The 17,902-nt window shown below is 42.8% G+C and overlaps 1 protein-coding gene across 1 annotated transcript in view; it reads right to left on the minus strand.

Annotated features, from left to right (window-relative positions):
* Positions 1-2,934, minus strand: part of LOC134909484 (probable cation-transporting ATPase 13A4) — a 240,195-nt gene extending 237,261 nt beyond the window's left edge. Inside the window, exon 1 of the mRNA XM_063916408.1 lies at positions 2,872-2,934. Coding sequence (XP_063772478.1) covers positions 2,872-2,934 — 63 coding nt within the window. The remainder of the gene's footprint in view (positions 1-2,871) is intronic.
* Between the last annotated feature and the right edge of the window lie 14,968 nt (positions 2,935-17,902).

Raw genomic sequence — 17,902 nt, forward strand, 5'->3', positions numbered from 1 at the left:
AGAGTGACCGGGAACCCCAATTAGTGCACCGCGTCCCCTCGCATGGCTCGCTTCGCTCGCCATGCTTCGGGCATGGTGCCTTCGCTCCGCTACCGCTTCGCTCGGCACAGATTACCGTTCCAATTGTAGTCCACGTGGACGTTAAGTATGAAAAGGTTCAAAAAAAGAAAAAAATTGTGAAAAACTCATGTCGACCTTTTGACCTAGAACATGTCAACCTAAAGACCCTGTCGACCTAGACACCCTGTCGACCTAGTTACTGTCGACCAATAGTGGTCGATCTAGACATTATCGACTTAGTTACTGTCGACTTTCAATACCACACCCCAATTTTTAGTCTTCAATGGTATTAGGAGGTCTGGAATGAGATTGTGTGGTGCAGAGAAGCCTATTTCCTAGTTACTGTCGACCAATAGTGGTCGACCTAGACATTGTCGACCTAGTTACTGTCGACTTTCAATCCGGATCCCTAAAAATTGTCAGTGTGTACAGGTGCTAATGTCTGCAGAATTTATCTGCAGGTAAGTACCCGACATAAGTGTTTTGCTTGCACCTCCAGTAAGAACCGACCATGACCAATTTGGTGCCCTGGGCAAGATTTTGTCTGGTGTCCCCACCCCATGTGGCGCCTTTTGCTGAACGTGCATGTGTACATGAAAAAGGGACATGGCCTAATTAGGGCTCTGTGAGCTGCTGGCCATGCCCCCAGTCCCTCTCCCTCACTGGAATAGACACTGTACGCAGGTGCACAGCATCTATTCACCGTTGCTCTGCTCTGAACAGAGCAGCGAGTGCAGGAGCCTCCCAACTTTGCCCCCCACCCACCATAGGACACTGCAGCCCGTGGGATGGACAGCAGGACAGACCCCCAAAATGGGACTGTCCCGTGACAGTTGGGAGGTATGCAACTGTCCCGATTTCAGCGGGACAGTCCCGCTATTCGGACACTGTCCTGCTGTCCCTCCCACGGGTCACAATGTCCCGCGGATGGGAGGGCAGTTGGGGGAGGCTTTGATCACCCGTTGCTCTGCTCTGCAAAGCAGCCGGTGATCACTGAATAGAACACGGAATCTATTCAGTGCTGCTCGGGGAGCAGGGGGCTGCCCAGCTTCTCGGGGAACGCTGGGCACGCCCGTAAAATGTCGAAACTGGGTCCGTGACATGGGGCCACGTCCTCCTGCACTAAGCCATGCCATTTTTCAGGTCACGTGTGGCTTAGCTGCGCAGGAGTCCCTCTTCCTCCCTCAGATGCTCCTAGGCATTTTCCTATACTGCCTATGAATAGGTCTGACTCAGCACCCAGTGTAATGCCCAGTGACAAAACTAATGTTATATTTTGAGCTGAGTATGACTCCTCTGGGCAGGTCTTTATGCAGTGCATCCGACTCATTTTCACCAATTTCCAATGGCAGTATTTAACACAACTTTTTGCTAGCACCTCCAGAGAGTACAGCACAAATCGTGGGTTGATTACATTTGCACACTCCTCAATCCCATATTGAGGAGTGTGCAAATGGTGCCATCACCCAGGTCACAGGTCCCTGTAGGCTGCACCATCATTTCCACCATGGCCACTGCATCTTGGTAGCAGACATGGCACACTACGACCAGTAGCACTGGTGCAGCGCTGCTTGAAGCATCCTTTGGCATGCACACTTCAGTGTGTAGAGCCACCCACAGCATACAGGCAGATCTACATTTTCTCCTGCCTTCCTTCGGTGCTGCTTTAATTCAATAACTCTACAAACCATGGCTAAATAAATTCCAAGTTCATAAACCAATAGAAATGATGTTCAATTCCTAATGGTAGGCTGTTAATATATTTTTGTTTACTACATGTTTATAAAACATATTACCTTATCCCTATTATATCTAGCTGCCATAGCATTGAACTAACTAGAAATTCAATCAGCTGCCTAAAAATAGAACAACATATAAAAAAATTAAAGGGCAAAAGAATTAAACAGGATAATTCTGATTGGAACTAAAACTGATTTTATTTACAAACATGTTGATATTTGACTTTTACACCTGGGGAGCCTATTTTTTCATGTTCACTACCTCTCATGTCAAAGAATAAAATAAATTACTGTTTGTTGGAATATTCCAATGACAAACATTTTAGTGACAGACAAGCTGATTCTAAGTTGGAAGCAAAGCAAAAAAAGCAAGTAACTTTTTATCTGGAACAAACCATGTTGCAATGCCAGGGGTGCAAATACTTTATTTATTTGCATGCAGGGTAAATACTGACTGCTTTTCATGTTCCCACAAATGCTGAACAGCATTTCTTTTTACACCGCAGTTTAGATTTAAGTTAGGGCACGCCCCTCTCATGTCTACGTCTCTGCTCCACCTGCAGTGCTACATGATTTTACTTAAGTGTAAAGTTACTTCTTCTTCTATTTAGCTTTATTCTCAAATTAGTATTAGCCCAGGAAACTCTAAACCCTGGTACTGTCCCCACAATGGCATTTGTGATTATGAGGAGGGAAAAAAATCAGTTCCACTTAATTTCTGAACATGATGTTGCAAGAACAAAAAGAACAAATTGTACAGAAGTCAGAACCCAGTGTCACAAAACAGCACTTGCACTGCCATATTACACTTGTACAGTTTGTAAATGACTATTTTGTGGCCATTACAAAGGTGGAATCAGTAACACAAAATGAATTACACATAACATGCTACTGTATATCAAGTTTATAGTCAGGTAAATGTCTGCTCTCTGCAAAACATAAAAATAGATGTTCTAATTAAACTAAAAGTATAGCATTACATTCTAATTAAATGTACAGTGTAGACATTATATTACATTACTTATGCAGTATCTGGCAAAAACTAAAAATGACTAATGTGAGTCGGGATTACCATCTCATTCTCCTCTCCTTCATTCAGCAGAGCCCTGGCGGCACCTTGTGTGTGTTTCCCCATGTTTGTGACAAATGTTGCAGGACACTTTTCAGCACAGTCTTCTCCTCTCTAGAGTCACAGTGCAGACACTCCCTGGCATTTTAACTCCCTCAGAGCCTCTGATTACACACCTTTACAGGAAAGGATTAAACATTCTATCTGGGGTGTTACCTAAATTTAATATTTGCATAATGATCTTTGTAGTATCTCATGTGTAGCATTTGGCACTAATGGGAGGTGTATTCTCTGTCAATAGAGGAATGTCTCTCCTTGGTTCCCAAATTCACTATTGTGTGCATACTTATTTGTACACGTACAGTTCTTAGTAGGAAGGTTGTTTGTTACATTCCTGTAATCTAATTGTGAAAATATACATTCAGCATAATAGACCTTTATGCTATGGATACAATTAATTAAGTGCTTCTGTGGTCATTAGTTTACTGTATTTTGTTTTGAGCTGGCATTGATTTAAAGACAAATATATTCTGAGCAATTTACTGGTTTAAATTTGGGAACAATGGGGGTCATTCCAAGTTGATCGCTCGCTAGCTAGTTTTAGCAGCCATGCAAACGCTATGCTGCCGCCCACTGGGGAGTGTATTTTAGCTTAGCAGAAGTGTGAACGCTTGTGCAGCTGAGCTCTGCAAAAACAATTTGTGCAGTTTCAGAGTAGCTCAAAACTTACTCAGCGCTTCTGATCACTTCAGCCTATTTGTGTCCGGATTTGACGTCACACACCCGCCCAGTGTTTGCCCAGCCACGCCTACGTTTTCCCTGGCACGCCTGTGCTTTTCCAAACACTCCCTGAAAACGTTCAGTTTACACCCAGAAACGCCCACTTCATGTCAATCACTCTGCGGCCGTCAGTGCGACTTAAATCTTTGCTAGAGACTGTGCAAAACAACATCGTTCGTTGTACCCATACGTTGCACATGCACATTGTGGGGCATGTGCATAAATGCCATTTTTTGCCCTCATCGCTGCGCTGCGAAAATCGTCTGCGAGCGATCAACTCGGAATGACCCCCAATGTCTTTAAACTAGAAATGTGCAGCGGGCACTTTTCGTGTTTTATGTTTTGGATTTGGTTCTGGTTCCATGTTCTTGTTTTGGATCTGGATTGGTTTTTCCAAAAACACCCTTTCGTGTTTTAGTTTTGGATCTGGATGATTTTTGAAAAAAACATAAAGATTGCTAAAATCACAGAATTTGGGGATAAATTTGATTCTACGGTATTATTAACCTCAATAACATTAATTTTCAGTCTATTCTGAACACCTCACAATATTGTTTTTAGGCCAAAAGGTTGCACCGAGGTGGCTGTATGACTAAGCTAAGCGACACAAGTGTGCGGCACAAACAACTGGCCCATCTAGGAGTGGCACTGCAGTGGCAGACAGGATGGCAGATTTAAAAAATAGGCCCCAAACAGCACATCATGCAAAGAAGAAAAAGAGGTGCAATTAGGTAGCTGTATGACTAAGCTAAGCGACACAAGTGTGTGGCACAAACAACATGGGACGTGCTGGAATTTGCCCAGATGTAATACACGCACAATACTGGTGGCATAACCACCTATACCCCTAAACCACACACACACGGCAAAGCCTGTTAGATTAATTTGGATAATAACCCTTTTATTTGGAGCTATTATAATAATATGCAGCACAGGCGAGTGTACCCCTACACCACACAGGGCAAACCCTGTAAATATTATTTGGATAATAATATAAGTAATATAAATAACCCTTTTATTTGGTGTAAATAATATACAGCACAGGACACCACCACTGGACTGATGCAGTACAAGACAGCACCACTGGACTGGACTTATATAGCAGTACCCCTGGACTTATACGGCAGTGCCCCTGGAGTTGTATGGCAGTGTCAGACAGGATGGCACTTTAAAAAAACTAGTCCTCAAACCACATGATGCAAAGAAGAAAAAGAGGTGCAAGATGGAATTGTCCTTGGGCCCTCCCACCTAGCCTTATGTTGTATAAACAGGACATGCACACTTTAACAAACCCATCATTTCAGCGACAGGGTCTGTCACATGACTGTGGCTGAAATGACTGGTTTGTTTGGGCCCCCACCAAAAAAGAAGCAATCAATCTCTCCTTGAACAAACTGGCTCTACAGAGGCAAGATGTCGACCTCATCCTCAACCTCCGATTCCTAACCCCTTTCAGTGTGTACATCCTCCTGCTCACAGAGTATTAGTTCGTCCCCACTGGAATCCACCATCACAGGTTCCTGTGTACTTTCTGTAGGCAAGTGCCGGTAAAGGTCTTCTCGGAGGAATTTATAATTCATTTTGATGAACATCATCTTCTCCACATTTTCTGGAAGTAACCTCCTACGCCGATCGCTGACAAGCTTGCCGGCTGCACTAAACACTCTTTCAGAGTACACACTGGAGGGTGGGCAACTTAGGTAAAATAAAGCCAGTTTGTGCAAGGGCATCCAAATTGCCTCTTTTTCCTGTCAGAATACATACGGACTGTCTGACATGCCTACTTGGACGCTGTCACTCATACAATCCTCCATCATTCTTTCAATGGTGACAGAATCATATGCAGTGACAGTAGACATGTCAGTAATCGTTGGCAGGTCCTTCAGTCCGGACCAGATGTCAGCACTCGCTCCAGACTGTCCCATCACCGCCAGCGGGTGGGCTAGGAAATCTTATCCTTTTCCTCGCAGCCCCAGTTGCGGGAGAAAGTGAAGGAGCTGTTGACGGGTCACGTTCCGCTTGAGTTGACAATTTTCTCACCAGCAGGTCTTTGAACCTCTTCAGACTTGTGTCTGCCGGAAAGAGAGATACAACATAGTCTTTAAACCTAGGATCGAGCACAGTGGCCAAAATGTAGTGCTCTGATTTCAACAGATTGACCACCCTTGAATCCTAGCAAAGCGAATGAAGGGCTCCATCCACAAGTCCCACATACTTTGCGGAATCGCTCCGTCTTAGCTCCTCCTTCAATTTCTCCAGCTGCTTCTGCAAAAGCCTGATGAGGGGAATGACCAGACTCAAGCTGGCAGTGTCTGAACTGACTTCACGTGTGGCAAGTTCAAAGGGTTCCAGAACCTTGCACAAGACAGAAATCATTCTCCACTGCACTTGAGTCAGGTGCATTCCCCCTCCTTTACCTATATCGTAGGTGGATGTATAGGCTTGAATGGCCTTTTGCTGCTCCTCCATCTTCTGAAGCATAAAGAGTGTTGAATGCCACCTCGTTACCCCCTCTTGCTTCAGGTGATGGCAGGGCAGGTTCAGGAGTGGTTTCTGGTGCTCCAGTCTTCTGCACACGGTGGCTGAATGTCGAAAGTGGCCAGCAATTTTTCGGGCTACCGACAGCATCTCCTGCACCCCCCTGCCATTTTTCAAAAAATTCTGCACCACCAAATGAATTGTATGTGCAAAACATGGGACGTGCTGGAATTTGTCCAGATGTAATGTACTCACAATATTGGTGGCATTGTCCGATATTACAAATCCCCAGGAGAGTCTAATTGGGGTAAGCCATTGTGCGATGATGTCCCTCAGTTTTCCGAAAGAGATGGCAGCAGTGTGCCTCTTACGGAAAGTGGTGATAGATAGCGTAGCCTGCCTAGGAATGAGTTGGCATTTGCGAGATGCTGCTACTGGTGCCGCTGCTGCTGTTGTTGTTGCTGAAGGAGGCAAAACATCTACCCGGTAGGCTGTCAGTCATATAGTTCTTAGTCTGTCCTGTTCCACTTGTCCACATGTCCGTAGTTAAGTGGATAGTGGCTACAACTGCATTTTTTAGGACACTGAGGACACTTTTTCTGACGTCTTTGTACAGTCTCGGTATCACCTGCCTAGTGAAGTGGAACCTAGATGGGATTTGGTACCGGGGACACAGTACCTCAAACAATTCTCTAAGTCCCACTTAACTAATGGTGGATACTGGATGCACGTCTAACACCAACATAGCTGTCAAGGCCTCAGTTATACGCTTTGCAACAGGATGACTGCTGTCATATTCCATCTTCCTCACAAAGACTGTTGGACAGTCAATTGCTTAGTTGAAGTAGTACAAGTGGTCTTCCGACTTCCCCTCTGGGATGAAGATCGACTCCCAGCAGCAACAATAGCAGCAGTAGGCGTACCACTCAAGGATCATCTGGAGGAATCCCGGTTAGGAGAGGACTCCTCAGTCTTTTCAGTGACATGGCCTGCAGGATTACTGACGTTCCTGACTAAGGAGGAAGTTGACATTGAGGGAGTTGGTGGTGTGGCTTACAGGAGCTTGGGTACAAGAGGAAGAAGGGATTTAGGTGTCAGTGGACTGCTTACGCTCTTACCCAAAGTTTCACAACTTGACACTGACTTCTGATGAATACACAGCAGACGACGTATAAGGGAGGATGTTCCTAGGTGGTTAACGTCCTTTCCCCTACTTATTACAGATTTATAGAGGCAACACACGGCTTGACACCTTTTGTCCGGATTTGTGGAGAAATAATTCCACACCAAAGAGGTGGCTTTTTTGGTATTTTGCCCAGGCATGACAATGGGCTTATTCATCCCATGGACAACTGTCTCCCGGTGCCTGATTTAAACAAACCACATCGCCATCAGAATCCTCATCGTCCACTTCCTCCTCAGTGCCAGCAACACCCATATCCTCATCCTGGTGTACTTCAACAGTGACATTTTCAATTTGAATATCAGAAACTGTACTGTGAATGCTCCTTTCAGCACCGGCAGAGGGCGTGAACATAGGTCACGGCCTTAGCCGTTCCTTGCCCCCCCATGTCGTAAATGGCATATTGGCAAGTTTATGTTTCTCTTCAGACCATTTAAATTTATTTTTTTGGGTCTTTTTACTGAACTTTGGCTTTTTATATTTTACATGCCCTCTACTATCACATCGGGCATCGGCCTTGGCAGACAACGTTGATGGCATTTCATCATCTATGTCATGACTAGTGGCAGCAGCTTCAGCACTAGGAGGAAGTGGATCTTGATCTTTCCCTATTTTAACCTCCAAATTTTTGTTCTCCATTATTTTTCTGGATTTGTATAACAATATGCGGTACAGGAGAGCGTACCTCTACACCACACAGGACAAACCCTGTAAAAATTATTTGGATTCAATATTAATAACCCCTTTATTTGGAGTAAATAATATACAGCACAGGACAGCACCACTGAACTTATATGGCAGCACCACTGGACTGGACTTATATGGTAGTACCACTGGACTGGATTTATACGGCAGTACCACTGGATTTATACGGCAGCACCACTGGACTGGACTTTCACGGCAGTATCACTGGATTTATATGGCAGTATCACTGGACTGGACTTATACGGCAGTAACACTGGACTGATTTATACAGCAGCACCACAGGACTGTATTTATACATCAGTACCACTGGACATATATGGCAGTACCACTGGACATATATACGGCAGTATCACTGGACTTATATGGCAGTATCACTGGACATATATGTCGGTATCATTGGATTCATACCACAGTACCAGTGTGCATATATGGCAAAACCACTAGACAGATATGGCAGTATAACTGGACTGGATTTATTTGGCAGTACCACTGGACTGGATTTATTTGGCAGTACTACTGGATTGGATTTATACGGCAGTATCACTGGACTTATATGGCAGTACCACTGAACAGGATTTATTCAGCAGTATCACTGGATTTATACAGCAATATCACAGGATTTATATGTTAGTACCACTGGACATATACGGCAGTATCACTGGACTGGATTCATATGGCAGTACCACTGGACTGGATTTATACGGCAGTACCACTGGACATATACGGCAGTACCACTGGACATATACGACAGTATCATTGGATTTATAAGGCAGTATCACTAGACTTATATGGCAATACCACTGGACATATACGGCAGTAACACTGGACTATATTTATTTGGCAGTACCACTGGACTTGATTTATATGGCAGTTCCACTGGATTTATATGGCAGTACCACTGGATTGAATTTATATGGCAGTACCACTGGACATATACGGCAGTATAACTGCACTGGATTTATTTGGCAGTACCACTGGACTGGATTTATACGGCAGTATCACTGGATTTATATGGCAGTACCACTGGATTTGATTTATACGGCAGTATCACTGGATTTATACAGCAATATCAATTGACTTATTTGGCAGTACCACTGGACATATACGGCAGTATCACTGGATTTATACGGCAGTACCACTGGACTGGATTTTTTCAGCAGTACCACTGGATTTATACGGCAGTACCACTGGATTGGATTTATACGGCAGTATCACTGGACTTACACGTCAGTAGCACTGGACATATACGGCAGTATCACTGGACTGGATTTATACGGCAGCATCACTGGATTTATATGGCAATATCACTGGACTTACATGACAGTACCACTTAACATATACGGCAGTATCACTGGATTGGATTGGATTGAATTTATGCAGCAATACCACTGGAATAGATTTATATGGCAGTACCACTGGATTTATATGGCAGTACCACTGGAATGGATTTATATGGTAGTATCAATGGATTTATTCTGCAGTACCACTGGATTTATTCTGCAGTACCACTGGACTGGATTTATAAGACTGTACCACTGGATTTATATGGCTGTACCACTGGATTGGATTTATACAGCAGTACCACTGGACTGGATTTATGCAGCAGTACCACTGGATTTATGCGGCAGAGCCACTGGACTGGATTTATGCGGCAGTACCACTGGACTGGATTTATGTGGCAGTACCACTGGACTCGAGTTATATGGCAGATTTATACGTCAGTACCACTGGACATATACGGCAGTATCACTGGACTTATACGGCAGTATCACTGTACTGATAAGGCAGTACCACTGGACATATACAGCAGTATCACTGGATTTATATTTCAGTACCACTGGACATATACGGCAGTATCACTGGATTTATATGGTAGTACCACTGGATTTGATTTATATGGCAGTATCACTGGATTTATACAGCAATATCAATTGACTTATATGGCAGTACCACTGGACATATACGGCAATATCACTGGATTTATACGTCAGTACCACTGGACTGGATTTTTTCAGCAGTACCACTGGATTTGATTTATATGGCAGTACCACTGGATTTATATGGCAGTACCACTGGATTGGATTTATACGGCAGTATCACTGGACTTACATGTCAGTAGCACTGGACATATACGGCAGTATCAGAAAGAGAAATTAATAGAGGTGCTCATGACATTTGAACACCATAACTTCCTAGGTTCTATTACAACCAAAGAGTCGAATGGATTTATAAAATAAATATTTAATGATCACAATAACTCAATAAAAATACCACTTGATAAAAACAAATTCATAGGTAATATTAATCGTATCTTACTGATTTACCACATGTATACACATAAAAACACATGAATTGTATAAGCTGTTGCGATGAATGCTGTATCAATAAGACTCACTGAAATGGCTGATGGAAAGTTCAAATGTAACAATCTGTTACACTCCTTAGGGAACACTGTTGCCAAAACTGCTAAATATAGTTCATGAATGAGACACAGTTACTAAACGTGTAGCCACAGTAGGCTCTGTAATATTGAAACAGTTGAAATAGGCGACTTCAAAATAGGTAGCAGGCATGTAAATAGCAGTTATGTAGAAGATTACCTCTCCATAGGGGCTGGTGAACCCGAGCGTCCCCGGGTGAGTCCAGAACTTGCCCAGTATAGTATAGAGCTGGAGGGTTCGTAGCGTTTGCGTGTGGATGTTCGGTACCACACTGATAAGAGCTCAAATCCCCTGAGGGTGCTTCACCCAATTAGTGCTGCAAGGGTTTGTAGAGAAAGCAAGTGTGCGGCTGATTGAAGGATAGCCGCCACATGGATCCGGCTATTTATGTATACCTCTTCCGAGACTCCCTGGACGCGCACTATCCGCCGGTGGTCAGCGGAAGGGAGGATGATGAATCTGGCCACAGTTGCCGCACGGAGCTCACACGCCGGCTTGGTTCCGTATAAAGTGCTGATTGCTTACTGCTACGGCCGGTAAATTTCAGGCAGAGATGGCTGTGTCCCTGATTATACAGGTGTTCAGTGAGAAAGGGGAGGAGTCCTGATGCGTTTCGTCACGTGACCCGTGACTTTTTCAAAGATGACTCCTATTTCCAAGTGTGTATTTTTTAAAGCGCTCCCAATAAAGGTTTCTATATAAGGCAGTATCACTGGACTGGATTTATATGGCAGTATCACTGGATTTATATGGCAATATCACTGGACTTACTGCCGTATATGTTAAGTGGTACTGTCATGTAAGTCCAGTGATATTGCCATATAAATCCAGTCCAGTGATACTGCCGTATATGTCCAGTGCTACTGACATGTAAGTCCAGTGATACTGCTGTATAAATCTAATCCAGTGGTACTGCCGTATAAATCCAGTGTTACTGCCATATAAATCAAATCCAGTGGTACTGCTGAAAAAATCCAGTCCAATGGTACTGCCGTATAAATCCAGTGATACTGCCGTATATGTCCAGTGGTACTGCCATATAAGTCAATTGATATTGCTGTATAAATCCAGTGATACTGCCATATAAATCAAATCCAGTGGTACTGCCATATAAATCCAGTGATACTGCCGTATATGTCCAGTGGTACTGCCATATAAATCCAGTGATACTGCTGTATATATCCAGTGGTATTGCCATATCAGTACAGTGATACTGCCATAAGTTAAGTGGTACTGTCATGTATCACTGGAATGGATTTATACAGCAGTACCACTGGACTGGATTTATGCAGCAATACTACTGGAATAGATTTATATGGCAGTACCACTGGATTTATATGGCAGTACCACTGGAATGGATTTATATGGCAGTATCACTGGACATATACGGCAGTATCACTGGATTTATTCTGCAGTACCACTGGACTGGATTTATAAGACTGTACCACTGGATTTATATGACTGTACCACTGGATTGGATTTATACAGCAGTACCACTGGACTGGATTTATGCAGCAGTACCACTGGATTTATGCGGCAGAGCCACTGGACTGGATTTATGTGGCAGTACCACTCGACTGGATTTATGTGGCAGTACCACTGGACTGGATTTATACATCAGTACCACTGGACATATATGGCAGTATCACTGGACTTATATGGCAGTATCACTGTACTGATATGGCAGTACCACTGGACATATACAGCAGTATCACTGGATTTATATGGCAGTACCACTGGACATATACGGCAGTATCACTGTACATATACAGCAGTATCACTGGACTGGATTTATACAGCAGTACCACTGGACTGGATTTATTCGGCAGTATCTCTTGACTGGATTTGTATGGCAGTACCACTGGATTTATACAGCAGAACCACTGGATTGGATTTATATGGCAGTATCACTGGACTTATATGGCAGTACCACTGGACATATACGATAGTATCACTGGACTTGATTTATACAGCAGTACCACTGGACTGGATATATTCAGCAGTACCTCTTGACTGGATTTATATGGCAATACCACTGGATTTATATAGCAGAACCACTGGATTGGATTTATATAGCAGTATCACTGGATTTATATGGCAGTACCACTGGACTTATACGGCAGTATCACTGGACATATACGGCAGTATCACTGGACTTATATGGCAGTACCACTGGATTGGATTTATACGGCATTATCACTGGATTTATACACCAGTATCACTGGATTTATACACCAGTATCACTGGATTTATACGCCAGTATCACTGGATTTATACACCAGTATCACTGGATTTATACGCCAGTATCACTGGACTTATACGGCAGTACCATTGGACATATATGGCAGTATCAATGGACTTATACGGCAGTACCACTGGACTGGATTTATATGGCAGTACCACTGGACATATATGGTAGTATCACTGTACTGGATTTATACGGCAGTATCACTGGACTTATACGGGTATACCACTAGATTGAATTTATATGGCAGTACCACTGGACTGGATTTATACGGCATTACCACTGGATTTATACGGCAGTGCCACTGTACTGGATTTATATGGCATTACCACTGGTTTTATGCGGCACTACCACTGGACTGGATTTATATGGCAGTACCACTGGACTGGATTTATACGGCAATACCACTGGACTGGATTTATATGGCAATAGCACTGGACTGGATTTACATGGCAATACCACTTAACATATACGGCAGTACCACTGGACTGGATTAATACGGCAATAACACTGGACTGGACTTATACGGCAGTATCACTGGACTTATACGGCAGTACCACTGGACTTATGCAGGACAACCCAGCACCACTGGACTGGACTTGTACAGCAACACTGGACATATGGCAGAAGATGACACCACCAATGTGACTGGACTGATGTAGCAAAAAAGACCACCACTGGACTGATGCAGCACAACACAGCACTGGAATGACACACATAAGACAGAGCAGGTCGCCACACCATTTTCCCGCACAGACAGACACTGAGGAGAGACACGTCCTCTCACAACATTCTCCAGGACTGGAGTGAAAATGGCGACGATGCAGGGCTCCTTATATGGAATCCAAAACCAACGAGAACCCGACAGCGGGATGATGACGTTTTGCCTCGTTCTGGTCTCTGAGTCTGGCGGGAAGTCTCGAGCCGGACTAGGATCCGGACTTGGGACGTGAAGTTCGGGAAGGGGGGTGTGTGTGTGTGTTCGGTTCTCAGAGAACCAACCCAGCTCATCTCTAGTTTTCACTATGAATGGATGAACTATTACAAGTAACTGTGCAGCAGCAGAGGGAAAGAAGAGAAGACGGTAATGCAGACAGAAGAGTCACTGGACACTGAAGCTTAGTGTAGTGTGGGGAGAGTAACAGTAAGTAGGGAGTGAGACAGGCTCCTGGCACTCAGACCCACCCCCATGTGTGCCTCCTCAGCCGTTGACCTCACTACACTGCTGTATATGTTTATAAATATTTTTAGACATAGTGATCTTCCATAAAATGTCTCTGCTGTGCAAGATCTTTACTGAGATTGGGTGAATCTCTTCACCCGAATAAGTAAATACTTGTGAGAAGAATAACAAACCAATGTCATCAGGGTTCCTCTAACACCTAGATCTGAGTAGAAACATACCTAGATAACGTACAAATTGTAACTTTATCAAACATTGAAGTACTAATGTACATAATATACAATCAAAAAAGGAACACAGTTTTATTTATCAGAATTGATTTTTGGTGTGAAGCCAATAAAGTTATTATTCACTATTGGCGTAGCCAAATAAGTTCTTAGCCACTATTTTCCTACTATTATCACTATGATAAATGATTTTAAGTATATTTCTCAGTACCTTACTGATCTATAAAATGATTTAATTAATTATTTAATTAAACATAATAGGGCCATTCCACAGTCACGTGACATTTGTACAAGTTTTATCATATCAATTTTTATTAAAACGTGACACGTGGAAGTTATTTATTTTTTATTTTTTTAAATGATGGATGTAATGTCATAGTGCCTAACTAGGCTTACTTTTAGGTAGACAAAACAATGTCCATTATACCCAACACAATATAACAAAATTTAGTTGTCAAATACCAGTCAAGGCAAATAAAAAATATGCCTAGGGGTTGTCTGACACCCCCTGGGTTCATAGGCCCCCTTTGTTATCTTACTTCCTCAATGAAAATAGATCCCCCGGTGTTACAAGAAACATAGTGAGTTCCCGCTGACCCCATAGTGGTAAAAGATCCCAAGTGCCATAAAACCCCAATCAGTCTCCATAGGACGCCATTGTTTCACAATGCATCACTCTCCACCCCCACTCTCCACAGTCCTCTTGCTGCAGTTGATTAGGCTATTAATGTTCAGGATTACTTTTGTAAGTGGTGTTAAAAGTATATGTGTTCAAGTTTAAGGATGTAGCATGGCTTGAGGATGGCCTATGTACAGGCTTGAGGGTGGCCTATGTACACCCCCTGAGTACATTGTAAAATTACCCTCTCAATGACCACGGCCATCTTAGTACAGGGAACGAGGCCTCCCTGGTGAAGTACAGTAGCAACATAGAGTCTGTGCAATAACACACTCCTTTTTCAACAAGTGGCACATGCGCTCCGGAATACTGTAAGTCACATACTGCTACATAACAGCCGGCGGGCTGGAGGAGAACGAGGCTCAGTGAAAGCCCATCTGGTTACAGTTGCATTCCATGCAAGTTGATGTAACCACACCAGTTACATGGTTAAATGGCCTGTTAACTACTGTAGAAGGCCAGCAACTTAATAGAAAATAAGTGAAGGAAAAGAAACTTATCCTCAGATATGTTAAAGTGAATTAATTGACTGTTATTGTGAAATATAATCTGCACGTAAATGACAATAATACCATTTTTTGCAGAGATAAGCATAAACAAACATATATGACTTTCATAATTGACACAGTACCAGTCTCAGTATCAACACTGATGGCAATGGTATCAGTCTACAATAACAATGATAACAAGGGTTCAGCATGTAATCATGAAAAATAATTCACTTTTAGCATGTGACCACTTAAACCTGCAATTGGTCTAGTGCGGGCAATATTCACATGTAGACGTAGAGGCACACACGCTAAACTGGCTTAGTATGTAATTTCATATAGGGAGCAACATGAAATAGGAAAAAAATAATAATAAATAAATGGGATAAAATGAATTGATCTCTACTTATGAACTCATACTCCGAGTCACAAATAGATGTGGTAGCAGTATGTAGTCTTAAATAACGCTGTGGTAATTGTAATACCACAACAAAGACTCAGTATACAGTAAGATAGTGGTGACTGCTGCTCATGGACTGCAGAACAGACCACATATACAGGGGAAGGGGGGCATTAAAACATAAGCTTAATAGTACCTTTAATGTTGCATGTAATATGTGCCATGGCTGTCTGTCCCCGAAGATCAGCAGAGCTGTGTACAACACAGCATTCAGCTTCAGTTCTGCTTCCTGTATAAGCATGCCACCAAGACTCCCATTGGCTAGTTACACAGGAGTCTGGGGTGTGTGCTTATACAGTAAGGAGAACTGAAGATGAGTGCCCTGTCCCCCGTAAAGCTGCAGTGATACACAGTTCTGCTGATCCCCAATGACAGGCAGCCATGGGGCACATATTACATACAACATTAAAGGTACTATTAGGTTTATGTATTAACCGCCATCCTCTCAACCATTGCTATTTGTGGTCTATGCTGTAGCCCACGGGCAGCAGTCGCCAATGAATTAAACTATATTCATTCCAACTTATCAGCTGGTTGGGGTGTTTATCGTTCACTGTATCCTAACAAACGATAATTGAGAAAATGCAAAAGGATAAAAAAAAAAAGACAAACAAAGGTTATTCCCATCTTATTTGGTTTTCCAACATGTTTGATTTGACCAACCTCCAACTAGCAGGTTACAGTATCATTCAGATCGTTCAAGTGTGTTGAAAACACAATAATTTTCTATCCTACCAAACACTCCTGATGTCACCTGAGTTCAGGACCATCAATATAAACCATACGTATAGAGTATAGGGAAGTAGTTTCAGACATACTATTATCAATATTTCTTGGGACTTCAAGGAGTCCTTTCATGCTTTTTTTTTTTTAGGATTTTTTTTAAAGTCTTAATTGGATTAAAAGAAGAAGTCTTCATGAAGGTAATTAAACATGGCTGTGTTAAAAGGTATCTCAGAGCTTCATATTTATGATTTTTTTTAAATTCAACATTAAACTTGTGTCTAAGTTTTTATTTGCATTCATCCCTAACACAATACAGGTGCCAGGGCAAGCTGGCACTTGTGATTCTTCAAGTGCCATGATGCCCCAGCCTATAATTTTTGTGCCACCTGTCCATTATGATATATGCAATGTGTCAATGACATAGGACTTTAAATCTATTTTTCACGACTTATTGCCCCATTTCAATGTGCATTGGCTATGGGAAGAGCCCCAGTGCTGATAACACTGTTTATAAATAAGTGGGGTAGCAAACCCCAATGACAGCTGGCATCTGGGTGGTTGGAACCATTATGGGGGTACCCCCATACTGCAGGTCTCCCCTCTATGGTACCATAATCCCAGGCTAGCTAGGCTGAATGCCCTGGTGCTGATTAAGAATTGGATGAACCCCAAACATTTGTTTTACTTATTTATTTTCTTTGTTTTACATCCAGGAGGTGGAGCTTGCATCTTAGCAAGCTCCTACTGTCCAGTCCTTTGCTTTAGTGTTGCTAGGCAACAACAGATAATCTGATGAATGCACAGGGATAAAGGATTTGTAGCAAACAATCATTAGAGACAGAATGTTGAGCATATCTGATGAAAAAGTTGTCAGTCTGTGGGGTCAACTCATGATAATTTAGTTGATCAGAAAATTCTTCAGTTGGTTGGCATAATGAAATAGTTCTTTTGGTATGGCCAGCTTTCTATCAAGTCCCTCAATTATCCTGCTCTGCAGCTCCCCCCTCCATGATACACATTCTCCCAGTAGTTTCTATACTCACTGGCAGCCTTACTGAATTCAGCACTGTTTCACCTTTCTTATTGGCTTCTTTCAGTCAGATAGCTGTGCCATCAATCTTTTCAGGTCAGCACTTCTTTCTGCTGCAAAAAACATTTCACTAGGCACGCTTTTGCTTTGTTTCCTGACCATGAGTCTAACAGCTTCTTTGAAGGTGTGGAGACTGGTAGAAAGTCTGATAAAGCAAGGGAGTGAGTTCCAGAGTAGAGCAGATAGCGAGCAAGCTTGTATGCAGAAATGAACAGAGATAAACATAGCAGACATGAGGTGGCAGTTGATGGAGGAATGAAGAGGACAGCAGGAAGTTTTGACAAATAAGGATGGCAAATTAGGAAGGTGTGGAGCAATTGAAAGCTTTATATGTGAAAGTGAAGAATTG

The sequence above is a fragment of the Pseudophryne corroboree genome, chromosome 4, assembly GCF_028390025.1.
Source record: "Pseudophryne corroboree isolate aPseCor3 chromosome 4, aPseCor3.hap2, whole genome shotgun sequence".
Lineage (NCBI taxonomy): Eukaryota > Metazoa > Chordata > Amphibia > Anura > Myobatrachidae > Pseudophryne > Pseudophryne corroboree.